Source organism: Calonectris borealis, chromosome 1, assembly GCF_964195595.1.
Source record: "Calonectris borealis chromosome 1, bCalBor7.hap1.2, whole genome shotgun sequence".
Classification (NCBI taxonomy): Eukaryota; Metazoa; Chordata; class Aves; order Procellariiformes; family Procellariidae; genus Calonectris; species Calonectris borealis.
In genome coordinates, this window is record NC_134312.1 from 150,534,652 (window position 1) to 150,557,288 (window position 22,637).

Genomic DNA, 22,637 nt, shown 5'->3' on the forward strand with positions numbered 1-22,637 from the left:
ATCCCTCTAATGAACGCAAGTGGAATGACGTACAGAACATGCATATCCCGTTACATGTGTAGCTCTGTTACTGTGTGTCCGCCATGTTCTGTGAAAAGGAGGAAACTTCAATTTAAGGACCTCTTTCATTTCTTTTTGTTAGGCACTTGAAAGGCATCATAAGTATTTAATTTTCATACATCTTGAATTGTATAGTGTCTTGAGTCTCTCAAGTTACTCAGAATGAATTCTTGAACCATTTTTAATATTAGAAGCAGTTCATTGAAAAAAAAAAAAAAACAACAAAATTTAAAGGCACTGGCCACGAGAGACCTACCACTGATTGGGTTTGTGCACCCAGCACACTTTTTGGCGTAGAGGTTGCAGAAGCAGCTCAGGCAATACGCGAACTCATCCCTGGAGGTAAAGCGTTGTCCAGACAACTGCTTCTTGCATCCAGTACAAACAAAGCACTCCTTATGCCACGGCTGCTCCCGGTAAGTAACGCCTCCTGTAGTGATAGCCTGTTTTATAGAAATTAAGACAGAAAGTGTTTTCTTGAGGGTGGCAGGTTTATATCTTGATTTGGTAGAGAGGAAGGGTGATGAGGTTTTTGTGGGTGGGAGGAGGGAAAGAAGGCTTAACAGCAGCAAAATCATCTTTCTGGCTGGAGTTGACCCTGAGAAAAACATGCTAGTGATTTATTATAATTTCCTAATTTATACAAAGAAGCCCCATACTAAAAGTACTTTATTCTCCATGAACTGTATAATCTCACTCTCAGTTGTCCTCTTGGTTTTTAAAGCTAGTCTTTGTATGTCGCTTTTCATATGCATGTGCTAGAATTCATCTCATCTCTTAAGGAGCTACCTTATGTGTTTCAACCTCCCCATTACTTTCCTTGCAAAGACTGTTTTATTTCAAATTTTAGCTGAAGTCTTTGCTTTCTGCTTCTCCAGGCTTTGTCTGGGGTTTTTCTCTTATGACAAGTTGTTGCCTACAAAAACAGCTCCCCTGATGTTAGCCAAACTGAACTTTTTTTGATCCTTTGAGTATTCCTAAGGCGGCTGTAAAATTGGTCAGTTTCATTTTTCTTCCTTTCTTCCCTGAAGGGAGATTCCCTGGGAATCAGGCTTGTGTGTGATCACGCTACCTAATATGTGTATTTATCTCTGTCTTTGCCTCTTTCCCAAGTATTTTTGAGCCTGTTCTCAAATGTGGTTAAAATTGGACACTAGACAGAGTTTTTAAGATGCGAAACTCCTAGAAGCTTCAGAAAATTGATGGGTGGATAGGAGGTAGTAAAGGTAATTAGATATACTTTAGGTCAAAGGCTGAAAGAAAAATTTAGCCTTTATCTATATTGTTGTGCCTGCGCAGCAGCAAAGGTGCAGTCATTTCTGGCCAGCTAGTATGTCTGACCAGACTGCAGCTGTGCTTGACTGGAAGGGCAAACGAGCAGGTAGCACACATGGAAGAAAGTCTGGGTAGTGTGGGTGGAGGTGGTGGCTGGAAGCACCCAGAGGGTAAAGGGAGACAAAGAGGAAACAGTGGCAGTGGGAGAGGGAAGTTACTGTGGATATAGCCATAATTTTGATTGTCTTTGCCTATGCGTATATCCATAGGAAACTGGGATTTGTTAGTTCCATAGGTGATGAGACGATTCTTTTTAGGAAAGAATTCTAAAATTCTTATCAGTGTCTGTGTATAGAATTTAGGAAATTCACAAATAAAAGGTCCTTAGCCTAGAAAGTAGTACTCCTGAGCATATTGAGTTTACTAATGTTTATTTCAGGAACAGCATTTGCTCTGTGTAAAGCTTATCTCTCTGTCTTGAACTTCATTAGAATATTAAAAAATGATCAGTGTTAGCCTATCTTCCTTCCAGCTGAAAAGTTTAGGTATATGATATATGATGGGTTATACTGGAATGAGGTTATTCCACTGCAGAGTTTTTGTTTTGTTTTGTTTTAAAACATGTTCTCTGTATGCTTTCAATGCAAAGGGATCTTTAACCCTAAGTAAGAGAATTCTCCTTGTAGTAAATGCTGTGCCTGGTGCAGGATGGGAACTGAAATTATATCATCTCCTAAAATCAGTTGATTCTGAATCTTTTAACACACATAGAAAAACAAGATATTCTACATACTTGAACGTAAAATGGGATGGACTTCAATCCCTTAGGTTTTAGGTAAGTAAAATAAGAGCACTACCTTCTTGCACTGGACGCATTGCATGGCAAACTGCTTTTCATAGCAGGGTACGCAAAAGTTTTGATTGTCCTTAGGGATGAAACTCTTTGTCCCAATAGGCTGTTGGCAGCGGTAGCAGATAAAGCAGGTCTCATGCCAGCTGTTGCCCTTGTATTCCATCTTCCGAGTACCTGTAATGAGACAGAACATCAGCTGAACTTCTTCTGGCCGAGGTGGATGCAATTTGTAGCTCTTGTTTGCCTGACAGCTGGCTGTCAGTCCATCAGCAGTGCAGCTATGAGCTAGAGGCTATTTCATGTTCCTACCAGCTTTGCATGGTATTGGGTAACATAAAGTTTTTGGAGAGTGAGTGATTCTTCTCCTATAAAGAAGAGAAACATTTACTGCTAATAATGAAGGCTTAGGACAGCTTTCTGTGGCATTATTGGAGTTAATAATGAATTCTAATGCACGGGAAGATTCTGGGGAATTGGCGAGACACCGATAAAAGCTGCTGTTAGTACTGAGTGAAGGTAAGGCCATTCCTCATTAAAGTTTGACTTCGTTCATTCCAAGTCCCTTTTGTTTCTTTTCCAGACAGCTTTAAGGTACTTGGTTAATTTCTGGCAAGCTTCTTGCCTCCCTTTCCCAATAAAGTATAGTCACTGTCTGAGACAAAGGATTATTTCATATCTGCTCTGGGGCCTTGTTACTGTCCTCGCTGAGGTCCACTATAAATTTGCAATGGTTTTCAGCTCTGCAACACCTATCCTAAATCTTTTTGTCTCTTGAAACTTTCAGTAAGAAAGAAGCTTTCTCTCTGCCTTCAGTTGTATTTAAACCATAGTTGCAATGTGAAAGAAAGAAAAATCTTTAAACAATTGTTTACTGAAAAGTGGTATGGCAATTAGGAGCTAAATGTACTTGTCTAGAATGAAGTTTTAGGGTACAGATACTGTACTTTGCAGATTCAGTCCACTGTATGACAGGTGGACTCTGAGCCCTTCGAGGAAATTGGAGATGCCCTATTATATGGACAGATTTCTTTGCACACTATATAATTTCCTATGTACCAGTGTGAGTCAGAATATTTGATACTGGCCAGAAGGGAAAACAAACAAATGATGCTCCTACAGTTCTGCATTACTCTTGAAGCTTGTAGCAACAAACGTGTTGTCACGTGCTTGGAAGACTGACAAGCTGATCGTGTTGGCTAATGATGAAGAACCACACTAACCCCTTTGATGCCAACTCTCCCCACCCCCGTTGCTGCAGGGTGAAGTTTTACCATCTTTCCCTTTGCAAGCATTAAGTCCTCTTTGTTTACTAGTTGCATATGTTTCTTCTTTTTATGTCTCATTAAATTCTGCCCAGAGGCATACTTCAGGATTTTTTTTTTTATTTTTATTTTTTTAAAAGAACTGACTTGCAGGAGTATAGTAAGTGAACTGTTAATTATCTTTCTGCCTGATGCTTACATGCTTGAATATTTCTGATCCATTTTATTAATGGGCATCTTTTAAGAATTGTGCCCTCTCTGTGCTGGTAACTCTATGTCATACCAAGGAGCAAATAAATCAGTCCTTGAAGGAATGATGTTCTGGAAAAAGTAGATGTGGATAATTTTTTTTTAATAGTCTAGAATTTTATTTTCACATTCTTAGCTGTTCTCTCTTTGGGATTGTGTTGTCACTGAAACTCAAGGCAGGGGAAGCCCTGTTTGTTAGCTGCTGGGCTGAAGTCAGCGGGAGTTTAGATTGCAGAAGGACTGAAAGATCAAGCTTGTAATTAGTTTAGTATTTAATGGGCACGTCATGATAATGCTTTATTAAATCTAAATTGTACATTTAGTGGAGCAAAGCAAAGGGCGAGTGTAGCATTAAGAGTCTGCATAAGGGGTATCCAACCACTTGCTGGTTCTTTCAAAATGAATTACGCTTCAGTTGGTGATCATAGTGCTCTGGTATAGCTCCTGTACTAACATGGTGTGCTGTGTAAGTAGAAAATACATGCTGGGTGTACTGGTCTCTGAATGTGGTGACATCACAGCTATCTTAAGTAAGCAGCTAAAGACCAGTTGGTGGTTGTAAAGCTTCATAAAAATTGATCTCTTCTGTTTCAGATTATAAAAGAAGAAGGGTTGCTGAATCCAGCCTCCATTAATACTTACCAATCTATAGCTGGCATAGTAGGCAAAAAGAGATCCATTCGGTAAATAAGCTCACTGATCATGGGGGTAAATTTGATGAACAATCTTAAAAATACATACATATATGTAGTTCCAGCTTTAAAACTAGCACTGGCTATTCCCAAACATGTCAGTTGTTAGTGCTGTATCGGTAAAAACAGGTACACATGGAATGAGATGCCTAAACTCATGAATGGATAGGGCCACCTGCTTTTAAATATCGTTGTTGGTTTTATTTATACGTCCTATTTCATCATCAAGCCCTCATTTTTACCCCTTAGGTGCACAACGTTGTGGTTTTCAGCTTTTGTCTAAGATGACCAATGTCAGAACCAGCCAAGGAAAAATTTTACTGGAAAAAGTAACTAGTAATCATTATGGAGCATGTACATGGATTCTTCCAACTACCTTTTAATATTTTATTTCTGTACCAATATTCCTTCCACTTTAAGTCCTCAAATCATCACAGAATGCCATAGTATTGACATGAGCAGATGAGGTTTTAGCAATTACTATAATCTCATGTTTCATGTTAAAAAAGAAAATAGCTCTTTCCTGTTTTTTCATATCTTTCTGCTCAAGAAAGACCTTAGAGGCACTTTGACCATTTTTTCATTTTTATAGGAGAAGCTAGATTTAGAGTAATTACATAAAAAGCTAAATCGTGAATTAAGCAAGCTGTTAAATTTACAAGCTGTTTCTGATCTTCAAGCAGTGGAAGCCAATCAAGACAGAGTACAAAGTTGGGATTGGACAGAAAAATCAGTTTTAGTTGTCCAGCCATCAAAAGCCTTTTCATGAATATTGCTGTAGAAAATTATAAATCCCATTAGCAAAAATGCTAAATGAAATAAATACTAATTTTCAAGAGTAATCCACTTCATGTGACTAACAGTTCTATCATGCTCCCTTATGAAAATTATGTATTCTGGTCATGGAAATGACTCAGAATGCACCATCAACTGTATTTTACAAAGTTCACCATGACTTAGCAGAGATAGTCAAGGAAAAACATTTGTCACAAAAGTTGCTGAGTTTGGGCTTGATATTTAGCCTAATCTTTTCTTAGTCCAAAAAGCGAGCATCCTAACCTGGCATAATAGTCTTCTTGCACTCATTACATTTGGAAGAGTATTCGTTGGAGTAGCAATCAGTACAAAGTAGATGTTCCTCTTTTGCGGCAAAAGGTTTGTCCACCAATGAATTCTTGCACTGGAAGCAGTGGAAGCAGGTTTCATGCCAGTGGCGGTCCTTGTAAGACAGATCCTGTAGAAATCCAAAACCACACAGTAAGTGGAATGAATAGTTTGCACAACTGGAAGCTCAGAGAATGCAAACACGTCCAAATCTGAACCACAGCCAGGAGCTGAGGCTAATTCGCACAGCTCAAGAAAACAAAATGTTCTGATGAAGGTGAACTTATTTTGCTATGATAACCAAGAACAGCTCATGACAACTATCGACCCTTTTTCAGTTCAAGGTAAACTTCATTTTTTGTATGTGGCAGAAGAACAACTAGTTTCATTTAGGTATTTCCTTTGAGAGTAAAGCCCCATTTCTGAGTCAGATTAAAGCCTGTTAACCTTATAGATATAATAGACTTCCCCTATTTGTCTTAGCTATTGCTGATTTCTAGGTCATTTCAAAGGACAGAAATCCTTTTCCCAATTACTTTCTGGTATTTATTAGTTCAACAGATTTACACCAAGGGTGGAATTGGTCTGATCTCTGTTCCTTTTTTTTTTTCACTGCAACTCATTTTTACCGACTCTTGTGTTTTGGTTTACATATGTTTCAAATGTGGATCAGACTGAAAGATGAGAGATGACATCATACCTGCAGCCAGTGATCCAGAACACTGTGGCCAAGGGATTAGCATGGGCACCTAAGTATTTAAAATACTCTCTGCAGTGGAACATTTCTTATTTAAAAAAAATGGTCCTTCTAAAAATTGTGATGTAAAAGGATGGATTGTGCCTTTTAAAATGTAAATTAAGGTGGCCTAATCATGTAACACTTGAAATGTGTCTTTGGACTTCAAACAAAATGGAGCTTAGGTCATTAAAAGAAAGGGTATCTACCCCAAAATATATAGGCTTCAGTTTGAGGTGGGAGTGTGAAGGGCTATATTGTCGTGAACGGGAAGCGTAAAAATTCAGCAGAAATAACTGCTCAGGTTCTAGCTCCAGTTCCACTGTGTATTAATTACAAGCACAGAATTAATCTAGTTAACTGAAGGAAAAGAATAAGTTGTAGAATATCAGATTTTTTAATTGTGAAAATGGAAGCATCATGAAGTGTTCAAACATAATCTGGCTTAAGGTGCCCTATGTCAGTCAGTGCAGTCACAGGTAACTCCAAATGTGCAATCTTAGCCCAAGGCAAACAATTTTTGGGTTTTGGTTAACCTAAAATAACCACACGGTATGTCTGCAGGAGCCTTATTCTCATATATAGCTAACAGGAAACACTGAAATAGTCTTGCCTAGCTCAGCTGATGTGTGATAGCTTGTTAAATTATAGTAACTTCAATCAGAATTTGACTGTGCAATAAAGACTTTTTGTTTGGAATCTGCGCTAGTCACCTAAATTTCTTAAATCACTGTGAGTAACAGTTGGTACCCAATGTGTCTTTCATCTCGGAGGTTGCACTCTGCGGTAGAATACCTAAGCCTCCTACTTTACAGCTTTCAGACAGTTGTTTATTCAACTTGTCTATTCATTTCAGCTAACTCCTTTTGAAACAACCCAAATTTCTGACCATAAAATTTTAATCTTTTCTAATAGCAAAATGAAAAAAAACCTTCTTTGGAAGTTATTTACATTTTTTTCTCTTTAAATGAAATTTAAAGAAATTTAAATGAAATTTAAAGAGATCAACCTAAATCTGATCTCAGAGGGCAATAATATTTTCAACAGCAAAATACAACATACAGCCAACAGAGTTTTCCAAAATGTGGAATTTGCCTGCTAGAAAATAGAATGACAACAGATCTGTTTTTTTTTTCTCTTGTCTCTTTCCCACTTGATGCCTTTCTCCTCTTTTTGCAATATTCTGCAAGCTATTTTTTATCTCCAAAATTCATATGCTGTTATCTGCTTTTGTTTTGCCTTGTTTTATCAATGAAATTACACCCTGGAGAAGGTGCATGCCTTTTAGAAGAGGAGTAATGAAGACAAGGATTAGGTGTCAATGATGAAAGGTTTGATCCTTGAGTCAGTTATGATGGCAGCTTGTAAAGATACTAACTGGGTAGGTGAAAGTAGCAGATATTTCATCACGGCAAAGCAACGAAGCGCAACTACAACCCAAAGTACCCAAGATACAGACTGACTTGAATAATCTTTAGCTACCTTGGATGATTATAACAGATACTGTCTTTGAATGTAGAGGGAGTGTAAGATGTCTGGCTTTGACATGCCTGCAGCAGAATAATAGACGGATGAAATGGATATTGCTTTCTCTCTCTGAATCTGTCACATCCAAAGCAAGGAAGTTCAAGGTACTGATGAAACCATTTCTGCACCATGATTGTTCTTAGGTCAGTGTAGTAAAGTCACCAGAAATCAGGTTTGGTCTACTTCAGTGTCTTGTGTGTCTACCTGGAGCCTTTGGCTTGTACATAAGCTGTGCCTGTATTGATCTGGAACAGATTCTACACTGGAGAAGTTGCATGTGCAAAACTGACTTCAAGCTTGTCCGACTGTTAGGCTGGTCCTCAGTTAAACTGAAAGAGCATTAGGTTTACTCTGGGCGTGTGAGCTCTAGGTTACACTAGCTGATTGTAACCCAAATAAATCTGTTCCAGCAGAAGGTACAAGTGATATACAACTAATTCCTGTTTATTGCATGGATTTCCAGGAAGAACTAATAAAATTACTATTGTGGACTCAGAACTGGAGTGTATCCTTAAAATATTGATGAGCATGACTTCTCAGCTGCTTTATGCAGCCTGAAGGAAACGAGCCCCTGGTGCTACATATTTTAACTGTAGTTTTAAATGCAGCTTCCTATGTTGCCTAAAAGAAATCTGGAGAATGACTCTTTTTGTGATCAATCTGTGCATCTATCTGTGAAAACTGACAGCCACATGTTCTTGTTAGATAAAGCACACATAAACACAGATAAAAGACTGAAGAATTACTGTAGATTAAAATTTGAGAAGTGGAACAGTGTTTACATATATAGAGATGCATGCACGCAGATGCTTATGGACATGGTCTGTCCTGTACAAGTGATTTGCAGCTGAAGTGCAGAGAGCACCAGCCCAGTTCCAGATGTGCTTCTAGTGAAAAGAGAAGGGGAGGAGGGCAATGCCTGGCTCTGCAGAGCTGCGATAAATCCTGCAGCAGAATTTGCAGGGAGAAATACTTAACACTTCATTCAGCTACATTTCTTCTGAACATGGAAGATAATCTTTCCCTTATCTGGTTTCATTTGAAGATAAAAAGTAACCAGATTAGCAAAACCTGAAACTACTCAAATTTGAATGGATGTTTTCTCAGCCTGGTCTGAGAATCAGCCTCAGCTGAAAGTTTCAGCTCGGCGTTCCTTGGGACAACCAAATGAATGGAGGATGTTTCTCAAACAGATGTTAGTGGGCCAAGCGGAGGTCCTTTGTACACACTCAGATGACTGACTGTAAGGCTATGGTGCAAGCAAAACTTAATGCAGATCCTATTTCTATCCAAAACTTTAGAGTCATCCCCAAACCTAAATGGGTCTGAAACTTACGTTTTTGAAAAGCCATTGAGTGCTTTTTAAACAATTTTCTTTTCATCCTGCCATCCCCAAAGAAACCTTGGTCAAGATAACTGTTTTCAAAATGTGGCAAAGTCACATTTTATAGCTCATCCATAGTTCTGTGTAGTTTTGATCCAACATGGCTTATTGGGCCTCTACGATGGGACTGCCAGTGACTGCTTTTGTTTTTTGAACTAGAAGAGCCCCACGACTAGAGTTACCAGGTAAGTGGGTGAAGCATAGACTCCTCATACCCTGCAACTGTGTTGTCTTCTACTCTGGTGTTGTAAGTCTAAGTAAACTTAAGCCATTATGTATTACCTTTTCTCCTGAACTGGCTTTCAAAAGGGACCCAACAGGAAGAGGGAGATCAGAGAGATTATTACCAGAAGAGTAACTATATATGTTTGTTCATGAATGAAGACTACATCAGACTTTTTTGCTTGTCGCAATGCTCTTTTCAGAAGGTTGTGCAGAGGAAATGGGGTCTGACAACAACTGCTGTACAGATTTTAGCCATGTACACCCTGTAGCAAAACAAATCCGTTAGACTGGTACTTCCCTATCAAAAGCATGTTTAGAAAAGGTAAAAATAAGAGATATTGTGCTGAACCCAGCCCCTTAAGGATATGAGGAGATGAAGGTATCTGTCTTTTTTACCATTCCACTTCACAACAACTAGTCTGATGTTCAGTAATGCACTGAAAAACTGTTGCAACTCAAGACAAGGTTTAAACATTAAAAATTTGAAAAACAAATATTTTCTCCCTTTCTTGATCCTCGTTACTAGAGGCTTTATTTTTTTGTTTAGTTTGAGTGTAAAACCAACCCTTTTTATTAATTTTTGGCCTGCATGCTGACACATTAGCTTTATCTCACAATCCACTTCATTCTCACATTTTGCAGAGAGTTTTCACCCCCTCCTGCCTGCCAAGGCCAACTTGTGGAGTGCATTAAACACTGGATTACTGTAGGTATTTCCTGTATTTGTGATGGTTTCTGTGCCATACAGCCTGCAAGGAAACTACTAAAAAAGCTAAAATCAACCAAAAGTCACACGTCAGCAGTTAAGCAAATGAGAACATAATGGATGGATTTCCAGAAAGAAGCGCGAAACTGTAGGCGTGGTGAGCATTCACCAGGGACATAGGTGACGAAATGCCAATTCTTTTTAGAAAGAGTAAATTTCTATTACTACCTGTTGGCATACGGATAATGTGTAACAGCTGTGAGAGAAATAGCATCGTGTTTTTCTGCTGCCTGCCAGTGCCTCCTACCACTCAGTGTATGATGCTTTTAATCTGTCTGTGAAAGTTTCATAAACATCAGCTAGAATTTTTTACAGTTAATGAAATGGCCTAAGTCCAAAGGTGTCATTCAGACACATGTTGTCATTCAGGGTTTTTTTAAATGCAAAAAAACCCCATTTAAAATAAAGAACAAATTAGTTATTACTCAGTTATATTCACAGATACCCATGAATTACCATAGGAAGACTGAAAGATGGTGAAGCAAATTCTCTCCTGATTTGAATTCAAAGAAAGCTTGTCTTCAGGACAGTTGCCTTATGGGCTCTTTGTGCCATAGCTAAAACACAAGGTGAAAATCTGGCATCAGTTTGACCCTCTCAGAGCCCAGTGCTGTCCAAGTTGGAGTATTACCAGTGTCTGAGCAGGCTTAAATTCAACCAGGTGAGATGATGCTATGCACCAGTGCTGATACACTACAGTAGTGTCAGAGACAGAGAGCTGGCTGTCCTCTTGTCAACACCTGTTTTACTTTGGTGGACTTTGTTTTTGTACAGTAATTTTGATCCAGGCAAATAAGCATTTAAGATGCTATCAAAGCTAATTCTTGCTTTGCACTCTTAAGGAATCAGGAACTCCAAATCTTAACCCTAGTCTTCAGTCTCACGTTTTACAAGACCTAAGAAACAACCGTAGACTAACTATATAACAATTCTCAAGATGAAAATTCTTCTGAGGGTGAAAATAGGAACATCTCAACTGCAGCAGGGTTCTCAGTTCAGCACTTCTCTGTGCAGAGGAACAGCAGTGGCCAGGAAGGGACTTGCAAAGGAGGATGTGGGGTGAGAGCTACAGGTTGTGATGTGGATGTGAGGGTGGGTGCCCCTGCCAGAGGCAGAGGCCTGGATGTGACCCTTTCTGATAATACTGTCACTCCATTAGGTTTTAGTTCCAAATTTTAAAGCTGTATAAAGGCTATGTCAGAACATACAAATAAATATGGAGTCCATTTTGTACATGCAGCAAACATACTGGTTTTATTCCCAAACACATTTTATCTTCTTTGCTCAGGGGAAAATTCAAATGCAATATGTAAAAAGATATATATAAAAATACATACTATATATCTTGTGTATGTATATATGTGTGTATTTCTTATGTGTTTATATACCTATGTATATATGCAGTTTAATGAGGAGCAGAAGCATGATTTTTTGTGGCATTGTGTTTCATAGCTGAATTATGCTCAGTCATACAGTGCACAAGCTTCTACTGAAACTTATCTTGTGGCTGAGGCACTTACAAGGGCTCTCTCAAATGTATTCTCTAGCATCTATTACTGTCATTGAAAAACTACTCTAGTTTTCCTCTCAGTGGGAACATTAATAGGATCTCTTTTTCTACCCACATGTTTTTTTCTCAGAAAACTTGTAGGAATTTAAGTTTGCAACTTTTTTCCATCTCTCAGAATTTGGTTAAAATCGGTCAACAGGTTCAAAAGCTGCAGCATAAAACACAGAGAGTCACAAACAGCAGTCACAGAAACAAAAAAGGACACATTTGTTTCTGGTACACTTTATAGCTCTTTAAGAAATCTTTATTTACTATTATAGTTGTGTTTTCCACGTATAGTTCTGGTTCTTTACATATACAAAATATTCTTGTATTGCAGACAGTTAGGGGCTTTTTTTTCTATCTGCTGTTAGAGTGTGTATTGCTTAAAAGTACAAAAAAGTAGTATATCGGATAACACCCACGCTCCCTAAATCCATAAATCTGGGTTGAAAAGTTCAGCCTGATTAATTCTTTGTCCGAGATTTTTTGAAGCCGGTCCAAGTTTTTAAATTCTTGAATATCAACACATGGAAATATCTTCTCAGGGGATTAGAAAGAGACCTTAAAACAAAAGCACATTCTGGAATGGGGCAGAAATATTTTGCTTTTTCAGGTCAGGCCAGCCATCTCTTCTCTAATCTGAATATTTTTGAGCTGTAGGAAAGCTGGCAGTTTTATACCCTCTTACAGATTATTGCCAGTTCCCTGTCATGACAGTGAAACATTCTCACCTTTCTAAGGCTTCTGAAAGGGGCTTTCCCACCGATTTGCCAATAGGGTGAGATAGATCAATTTGGAAGATATGAGACATTTCTTTTCCCCAATCTAAGTAAGCATATATTTTTTTATCTCTGAACTAGCGATAGAGTGGTAGTATCAGTAATAGGGACTAATTGGTGCTTCTAGAGGTATGGATCAGGAAAATAGCAAATCAAACGTCAGACCTCCTCGTACCAGTCAAGAATCCCATGGCCAGGCAATGCAAATTGCTGTTCTAGTGCAAACTCACTCTGTCAGTGAAACTCTTGGCCAACTTTGAATAGGTCAATTTTGTGCAAGGAGGATGTATATCGGATGAAGTCTCTCTGCAGCAGTCCAACAGACACTTCACTGGATGGCTCAAATATCATCTGTCTTCATTCAGTCAGAGTAAAACTGGCAGGAACTCCAGTTGTTTTGGTTAATTTAAAAGAAGCGCAGGTGGTCACACCTTATTTGTACCAGGTAGGTGTTTCCATGTGGTGCAGCAGTGCATAGCTCAAGCAAGCAAGGCCTCTGCTCTGTCCTTTCTAATCTTTAGTTAGACTCCACTATCATCATTCTGCATTTAAAAGGCTAATTATTCTAACTGTGTTCTAACTGACTTATTACTTGGGTCAGCGTTAGCCAGATTTTTCTGGTCCATGAGTTGGCAGCTTTTCTTGAGCGTGTCTTGTCTCTTGATGACAACTAAATTGTGGTCACTGCAAAGCCAGCAGTGGCTTAGCTACCTCTGACCCAAAAGTAGGCAAAATCAGCCTCTGCCACCTTTCCAGATCCCTAATGAGTTAGAGATACTTTCTAACGTCAGATCATCAGATCATCCTATGCCTTACAGGAAGAAAGGGGTGTTCTTCCATTTCTATTAACATGCCTGGTAAAGAAGGGTTTGCCAAGTGAAGTAGTGAAAAGCAGATACAGGGGTGCAGAAAGCATGCTCTCCCACCAAAGAAGCCCCTAGGTAGCTGTTAAGCTGGATCCTTCCAGGTGATAGCACCACGTCTCAGAGCTATGTACCGAGGCTACTCTGTCAAGGTTTCTGTAACAAGACACAAATCTGGCATACCTTGCAGTCAGCGCCAATAGGTTTTTTGCATTCCTCGCAGGTGTTGGAATAAAGGTTTTCATAGCATTTCACGCAGTAGGGGCTGTCCTCCCTCAGGATGTACTTCTTACCAAACAGGGACTCTTTGCAGTAGTGGCAGTCAAAGCGTTCAGTCATGTTGGTGTCTGGAGTTCAGCTATCCTGTCACGAAGACAGAAATTGGCACTTGTCAGACTGAGCTACACTTGACCCAATCCCCCAAGAAAGGTTTATCAATTCCTGTTTATCACACTGTACCTCAATTTTAATTCAACTTTCAGTCAGATAAATAAACACAATATAAATTTTGCAGTGTAATGACAATAGCCCATCTACTTTAGCCACCTACTGACCTGTCTTTGACCAGAGCTAGTGTTAGAGATGAGAGAGAGGAGTAAATCCTGAGTTTGAAGAATTCACATGGATTTGTGAATGGGATTTGACCAACAGGTCCAAAGCAAGAAGCTGTCTCTGTAGGGAATGGAGGGAGCCAAGTACATTAAGAGGATGAGCCAGCTTATCTTCAGAAGGAGCAACATCTCTTCCTTAAGGCAAGACAAAGGTTTGCATTGCTGGTAGACTTTAATCATGCACAGGCTATTGGGCACCACTGGTATGTGCTTCTGCTCCTTCCTTCTCTACATTCTCAGTGAGCCCATGTCTGGCAATCATTGCCCTGCAGCGAGACACCAACCCTCCATCTCTGCTCATGCATAGCACTATGGGCACTGTTAACAGCAGGAGATGTGGGGTCGGTGATTGTATATCTGATTCTTCTCTGATGCAGTTATCCAACAGCTGTAGCGTACTGCAACACAAATGGGATCTAGCTGCCCTGGTTCAGGCAAATGTCAAACAATGATTATGGAAGGGGAAAAGCAAGCAGAAGAAACTCCAAACAATATATCAACTTGTCTGAATTAGGGACAACTGCTGTTTGTTCCTCAGGTCTTGTTATGTCTCCAGCATTTCCTGGATGCACGCACAAGCAATGATGACACAAATGCCTTTGATTATTTGCATGAATGTTCATTATTGCCTGGGACAATTTATTTTGGATGTCATTGGAGTCATCAGCTTCTTTCTTAACCTGAGGCTTGCAGCATGTGTTGCACCTGAAATCCGTTTGGAGGTTACAGCTGGAGCAGGGCATAGCTGCCTGCTTAGGAAGGGGAATTTCCCAGGCAGAAAGCACATTCCACCTGGACTGCAAGATCTCCGCTGCCTGCCAGGCCTAATCTCCTCTTTAAGGCACATTTGATCTATAAAGCCTTAAATGTTTTGGGTACTAACGGCTTAAGTGGCTACCTCTGTCTTTCACACACAAGTGACATTTACAGCAGCTGCAGCCCTTTTGCCAACTTCAGCTCTCAGTTTTAAACAAAAAGTTGTTACTTGCTTAGTGTTCTTGGCACAGGTTGCTCCATTCTGGAGTTTGTCCTCTTCTTCTGGCAGTGGGAGTCACCCTTAGGGCATTCCGAAATCCTGAGTTTTCCTCCAGGATTTCAGTTTTTATTATTATATTTTATTCCCCATAGCTGGGGTTTGATTAGGTTTTAGGGCAGTCTGAATGGGCAAAGTTTGTTCTGATGTCTAGAAAGGTTTTTTTTGGTTGTTTTGGTTTTTTTTAATGCTCGGTCAACTGCTGAATTGTGTGGTGACTAGCACAGACAAAGGGGCGAGTATATATTTTTATTGTGCGAAGTAGGGAAGCGATGGCTCAGCTGCTGGGAAGTCTTTTGAACTCCAAATAACTACTAAAGAAGAAAGAGAGACAAACTACCAAACCCCAAAATGTGCTTGGAAGAAAAATCCTGTCAGCTGGTCATGTGTGCTACTGACAACCCAGAAGGAGTAGCAGTCCAGCTGCTTTGACCCTACAGATGCTCTAGGAACTAATTAACTTTCTTATCCCAAAAGGGAGCTAGGAGTATGTTAGGTGCTCCTAGTCCTTAAGGAGTAGAGAGGATCATAGGGACTGATAATAAAAGATGGAAAATAAGAAGACATGCTGGAGAGAAAAGTGCAATGACTACCCAAGTTCCCCTCTAGCCCGTCTCCAACAGCAGTAGCTAGCAATGTGTAAGGGAGGAGAACAGGGCTGGAACAGAGGGACCTTCCCTTAATAACTGCTTCCAGCACGTTAGTCTCCTCTTGAAGCAGAGGTGCAGTCTTTACCACAACGTTTAAAAGGTGATGGTGGATTTATTTTCTCCTCCGCTCTGAGCCTGTTTACACCCCCGAACTACATAACGCTTTTGTACTTTCCCATGAAAGAACTAGAGAGGACTTATTCTCCTTCAAGGAGTAAGTTCAGCAAAATGAATGGAGTCAGACCAGTATAAACTGGTGTGTGTATGTATGACTGAGTCTGAAAGGAGTGATAGTTTTGTCCAAACAGTCTGTATTTAGGACAGAAATCTGTACTTTTTACCAGGCTATATTAGATATTTTTTCCAAATGATAGGATTTGGTTGCACAGTTAATTTGCATTATTACTGAGTTAAAGCGTGAGCAGGAACCATTTATGAACTTGCATTTTTCACCTTTCTTCAGAATTAGTTCTCTCTAGCCCTGAATTAGAAGTAGATGTGTGATACCGAAAAGTGAAAAATTTCTTTGCAGTCAAGACGTGTAAAACAAAAAAACCTAAAGTGTGATTCCTTTACACTTTTATACCATTTCTGTCCTTCATCCAAAACTGCTAAGTGTAAAATATAGAAGTGGTTTGTGACTGGAAGAAGGACTCAGAGGTGGATATTCCAGTTTCTTGGTCACAGGAGGTTTTTTCTCGAGTGCTGTATTATTTTCTGGGTGCTTTTCACAGGAGCAGAGGCAAGCATTATTTAATAGAATAGTCACTGCCACTATTTTAGAAAATACCTGGACATTTTCCTCCAAATCCTGAAAGGGATCTAATTTTGTTAAATGTGCTCTAAGATTGTCACAGTGGATTGTCCCCCTCGCCCTGAGCAGGGAGACGCAGACCTGATCTCTATGTCCCAAACAGTTTTAGGGGGGAACTCTGCTCTATAAAGACACTGAAAGGGCAGCTCTGGATGGGGTTCAAGGCACAACTACAGAGATCTGAGAAATTAAAAGACAAGAAAGGAAAGTTTCCAAGACCTGCATTTTGGTTTTAGTTGTGTGAATTTTTTATTGGATCTGGCACTAATTTCAGATCCAATATCTCATAAAGTTAGAATTCCAGGTTCATGTGGTTTCATTCAGAAAGCTGGAATTCAGGGTGAAGCATCCTAAATTCCAGGCTGTTTAGGTCTGGGCTGTGGATTGGATCTCACAATCTACTATGTGATATTTTGAGGATATTTGACAGTTTTTTCCTTCTCTGGAGAAAATAAATTAAATGTAAAGTAATCATGGGACCCATCTACTAAAGAATTAACAGGAATGTCAAACAAATCTTTTCACTGTTGTCTTACAAACAAGAAATGCGAAATCATTATGAGCAATGTTTCTGCCTGCCACTTGGTCCTCTACATCGCCAGTCATAGAATCATAGAATCATTAAGGTTGGAAAAGACCTCTAAGATCATCGAGTCCAACCGTCAACCCAACACCACCATGCCCACTAAACCATGTCCCTAAGGGCCTCATCGACATATCTTTTAAATACTTCCAGGGATGGTGACTCAACCACTTCCCTGGGCAACCTGTTCCAAGGCCTGACCACTCTTTCAGTAAAGAAATTTCTCCTAATGTCCAGCCTAAACCTCCCTTGGTGCAACTTGAGGCCATTTCCTCTCGTCCTATCGCATGTTACTTGGGAGAAGAGACCAACACCCACCTCGCTACAACCTCCTTTCAGGTAGTTGTAGAGCGCGATGAGGTCTCCCCTCAGCCTCCTCTTCTCCAGATTAAACAGTCCCAGTTCCCTCAGCCACCCCTCATAAGACTTGTGCTCCAGGCCCTTCACCAGCTTCGTTGCCCTCCTCTGGACACGCTCCAGCACCTCCATGTCCTTCTTGTAGTGAGGGGCCCAGAACTGAACACAGGATTTGAGGTGTGGCCTCACCAGTGCCGAGTACAGGGGCACGATCACCTCCCTGCTCCTGCTGGCCACACTATTTCTGATACAGGCCAGGATGCCATTGGCCTTCTTGGCCACCTGGGCACACTGCCGGCTCATGTTCAGCCGGCTGTCAACCAGCACCCCCAGGTCCTTTTCCTCTGGGCAGCTTTCCAGCCACTCTTCCCCAAGCCTGTAGCGTTGCCTGGGGTTGTTGTGGCCGAAGTGCAGGACCCAGCACTTGGCCTTGTTGAACCTCATACAGTTGGCCTCGGCCCATCGATCCAGCCTGTCCAGGTCCCTCTGCAGAGCCTTCCTACCCTCCAGCAGATCAACACTCCTGCCCAACTTGGTGTCGTCTGCAAACTGACTGAGGGAGCACTCGATCCCCTCGTCCAGATCATTGATAAAGATACTGAACAAAGATACTGGCCCCAAAACTGAGCCCTGGGGAACACCGCTCGTGACCGGCCGCCAACTGGATTTAACTCCATTCACCACAACTCTCTGGGCTCGGCCGTCCAGCCAGTTTTTTACCCAGCGAAGAGTGCACCTGTCTAGGCCGTGAGCCGCCAGCTTCTCTAGGAGAATGCCGTGGGAGACAGTGTCAAAGGCTTTACTGAAGTCCAGGTAGACCACATCCACAGCCTTTCCCTCATCCACTGGGTAGGTCACCTGTCATAGGAGGAGATCAGGTTGGTTAAGCAGGACCTGCCTTTCATGAACCCATTGGTTCCTGTCATATACAAAAAATCGTGCTTAGCTTAGTCCAGATTTTATGCACTGCTTTGGGCTTTAAGAAAAAAACAAAAGACTTTCACAGTTGTAGATGGACACAAATTGCAATCCAACCTCCTTGCCATTGATCTGTTTCTTCCTCTTGTGTTTGATACTTGACTGTAAAGCTTTGTGGGCCAGAAGCTCATCTTTATCATACCTTTTTGCAGTACAACAAGGTCTTTAGATTTTATTGCAGTAGTCATTTTATACTTATGTTTTTTCAGATTGCTCTCAACATTCTTATGAAGGAGAAATTGATTTTTCTGCCATACCGTCTCCCTCCTACAACATTAGACATAACAAGTACATCACCAAAAGGAAAAGAACTTTCCATTGCATGCCCAGAAGAAGCTTATGCCAAATGTTAGTACTACCCACATTGTGTCTTCCAGGATGTAAGAATTGCATGAAAATTACCGAAAAGTTAGTAGGCTGACTTAAAAGCTATGCTTCTTTCTTTTTCTGCCTGCTTTTTCAACTATGTCTGGAGGCCTAGTAACAGATGTTCTGTCCACCTCTCATTTCAACCCCTCTTAGGGGGTGTTGGACACTGAGAGATACAGATGCACACATACAAGAGAGAGAAAGAAGCCGAGGGAAATGGTCTAAAAAATGTAGGAGTTGTTTAGTTTATTCAGTGAAGTGATACTGTTGTAACAGTATCTGGAGACACAGAATTAAGCCCCTGTAGATGCCAAAGGGGGACTTGCTGTTGACCTCAGGTTTGATAGGGCTGGGGCTCTACCTGTGCCCCTGGAGCAGGGTGTTCTCTTAGCCACCTGTGCAGGAAATAAAAGGTCTTTGGAGACACCCATGTTCCTCCAAGAGGTACACACATTTCTCCCACCTAACTTTTTTCCAGAAGAATGGTGCACATGGAGAATTTTCTATCTGTTTATTTTCCTTCCCCTGAGAAAGGAAGATGTGTGTCTGGCAACTCCAGTGACATAAGCCATGTAGGTCTAGAGGATTTGGAAACAGTTTATGTTAATGTTCCAAAGGCTAAAATGCAAAGATTTATGATATTCTTTGCAAATATGAACGAGTAGTTCAAACTATGCTGGTCTTTCTGGCAAGAGGTGATTATTTTCCTATAACTTAGCAGCTATTGCCACGTTCATTATCTATCATCTTGTTGCAGTAACTGCAAGCCACTCTTGTAAGAGCTAATCATTTTTCCAAACCAGGCTATAATGCCATGCAAGGGGCATGGGGGGAAAGATAATTTTATTTCTTTTTAATTTACTCTAGGAAAAGAAAAAATGACCATTTGCCAGTAGCACTGACAAGAAGAAAAAAGAAGTAACATACAGCCAGAGTCCACCTGAACTTCAAAAGTTCCTAGAGTAGATGCGCACCACAAACACCCAAAGCATACACCCTGTGTGTTTAGATTTACTAAAACACATTAAAAGGCAGTAGCCCTCTTTCTTTGTCTGGGCAGGTATAGCTTATGCTTTTCTTCATGGGATGAGTGCCTGCAGATACCATGACAGAGCAGAGGGAGAGCAAAGGGAACCTGAGTGCTTGGAGGTCTAGCTGGCCATAGGGCAGGTATTGCTTGGATCCCTGACCCTCCAGCTGCGGGCTCCTGGCCATGGGGAGCCAAGCCAGCTGATGCGAAACAGTCAAGTCTCCCTCCACAGGCCACAGAAGGACATTTGCTTCCTTGAGTTAAAGATGGCCAATGCAAAAGCTAACCAGGTGCTGAGAGGCAAGTGGTGCACAGCTCATCCTGCAGGAACTCCAGCCAGCCACCCTTCTCCTTCCATAGGCCCTCTATCCCTGCCAGCAGCTACTGGCTTACCGCTGCATGAAGGTGCATTTCTTGATTAAAGAGAAGAAAAGGAAAATACTTTTTCAAAGTCATTGAGACACTGAAGCTTATTACTACAACTGTTGTTCATACCATCATCTTTGTGCAGATCCTTGAAAAGGGGAGTCATGATTACCGTAGGGAGCAAGTTGTTGGGTATCCCTGTATCCCATGATCTGGGGTTTATGCTAAGCTTTTAAATAAGACAAGGATCCTTAGACAGATGTGGCTGCACTCTCTGATTTTTTAAGTTGAGAAGGAAGTAGAAGCCTTTTTCTCTTGCTGCTGCTATGGAAGAACAATCCTGTAGTAAGCCCATCAAAAGAATTTGGCACCCTGTCTTCAAGAAATCAAGGCCTTATAACATAATATGTCATTGCTCTCTCAGAACAGCCCTGTTAACAAGCCCAGACTGCTTTACCAGTGTCCACATTAAGGTTAGGATATTAGAAGTATCTAATTACAGAGGTGTTCATTGCTGTTTCTGAAGGTTTTAAGCTCAGAGTAGATATTCATAGATCTCCTAGAAGCTTCCCGGCAAAAGCCAGGAAAACTTGGTTTGATATTTGAACATAAAACTAATAATAAAAACCAATAAAAATCAAACCCAAGTAAAGAAACCTCTTCCTAAATATCCCACTCAGGCCTTTCTATATACACGCTAAATATTAAAAGCTATTAAAAAAAAAGTTTAGTTTTTAACGGACTTTTAAAAGTTACCTTAAAACATTCTTCAGAATCACAGTTAGGTTTTTCCAGTGGCTCAGCTTCCTTGTACATGGCTGACTTATTTTACCTATGGTATAACATTCCAATGTCTCTTTTTAAATACTTCAGAGCAATTTTCTGAGCAGATGGACTGCATTAACATGTGCAGATAACCAAAGCATACCTGGTTCCTGTCTGGATTGCACAGTCAGCCTATCATAAATTGGAAAGTGGATAGTCTGCTATTTAAGATTGTTTTCCCTAACATAATATTAATAATAAAAAAAACCCAGAAAATGTTTCTCATGTGGTAAGGTTCTTCATGCGCCTGGCTAAAGTAATCCCAGTTATAGTAGTGGAGAGGGAACACTCCAGTTGTGGTTTCTGTGTGGTTTGTTGTGTTTGGCAGTCGATAAGGATCTGCTCCAGTTTAGAGCCACGCCAGCAGTGGTAGAGCAAGCACCAGTGGTAGTAACTGCAGAGGCCACAGAAGAACTGAGCACTGACACTTTGAAAGTGTACCCCACACAATTTACACTATGATTATCTGAGGTTGATATTGAAATGACTGGAGGATGTACGGTCTTACCAACATTCCTGCATACATTTCAATTACAAAAGGAGCCTATTGAAATAACATGGAGCATGACTCTTATATCTACCATAGCAAGGAAGAGCACGATTCAAGCGGAAAGGCTTGCTCTTATTTTCTATTTTAAAGCCTTTTGAAACTGCTGTCTTCCTTCTTTCTCTTGCAGAATAAGCAAAGGCTTACTCAAAGAGAAAGATCAAATACTTGATATTACTTAAGCATAGAAATTCATATTTCTAATAAGAGCATTTAAGCAGATAACAGAAAATGATAGAGGAGAAAAGTAGTATAATATTAATAAAACCGATTGTTACCTCTGGCCCTACCCTACAGAAACAATGTATAAGCTAAATGACTGCAGACACTAAACTCCAATGGAGGTTTGTTTTGCCAGAAAAGAATTGCTTTCTTTTATTGACAGGAACACTGCTAATCCCAGAGAAATTAGACCCTAAGATAAAAATATCCAGCAAATGCCATGTGCTACCATGCAGTGACATTCCTGAATTCTCCTATATTTTTGAAATCCTGCATAATACAACCCAAGGCACAAAACCAGAACAATGTCCCAAATATTCTATGTTTCCTTCTTTCCAGAAAGAATAGAAGCAAAACTGGGAGGACCCTATGGAGGAAGAATGCTGTGTTATTTGTCCTGGCCTCTAGCAGAACAGCTCTGGGTCTCTCTGTCTGGTTCTGTTTACAGAGGCAAGACCACAAAGCCCCTTTCTGTCTAAGATAATTGGCATGCGTGGTGATTTGGAGGATCAGTTAATGTACGTCTTTCAGCTACCGTATAAAACTACGGTAGCAGTGAATGCCTCAGGGCTGTGAGGTATCCATACTTCTCTGCTCAGCTGCTGTGCCGCTGGCTTTCCAAAACGTGGCAAAGGAGGCTACCTAAACCTTAGAGGTACCCGTTCATCTGGGCACATCTTAGCAAAATAGATTGATTACACCTGGGTGAAACCAAATTTGGTCCAATCTGTTTGCTGGTGCTTGGGGCTGGAGACTGGACACCGAGAGCAAAGAGATGAGCAATTAACGTTGAGTCAAAGTACCTGTGGTGCATGAGAGATGCAGGAGCAAGCACAGAAAGACACAGAGAGCCTGGGGACATGGACATAGGCAATCTTTTTGTGGGCGAGATCTTTTCTAACTGAAGAAGGAAGATGTTGGGTCT

The 22,637-nt window shown here is 40.6% G+C and overlaps 1 protein-coding gene across 1 annotated transcript in view; it reads right to left on the bottom strand.

The window, feature by feature from the left end:
• Positions 1-22,637, bottom strand: part of FHL2 (four and a half LIM domains 2) — a 28,671-nt gene that overhangs the window by 2,077 nt on the left and 3,957 nt on the right. Inside the window, exons 2-5 of the mRNA XM_075136156.1 lie at positions 13,511-13,690; positions 5,451-5,625; positions 2,193-2,362; positions 317-503 (exon numbers count right to left, since the gene is read on the bottom strand). Coding sequence (XP_074992257.1) covers positions 317-503; positions 2,193-2,362; positions 5,451-5,625; positions 13,511-13,666 — 688 coding nt within the window. The 5' untranslated portion in view covers positions 13,667-13,690. The remainder of the gene's footprint in view (positions 1-316; positions 504-2,192; positions 2,363-5,450; positions 5,626-13,510; positions 13,691-22,637) is intronic.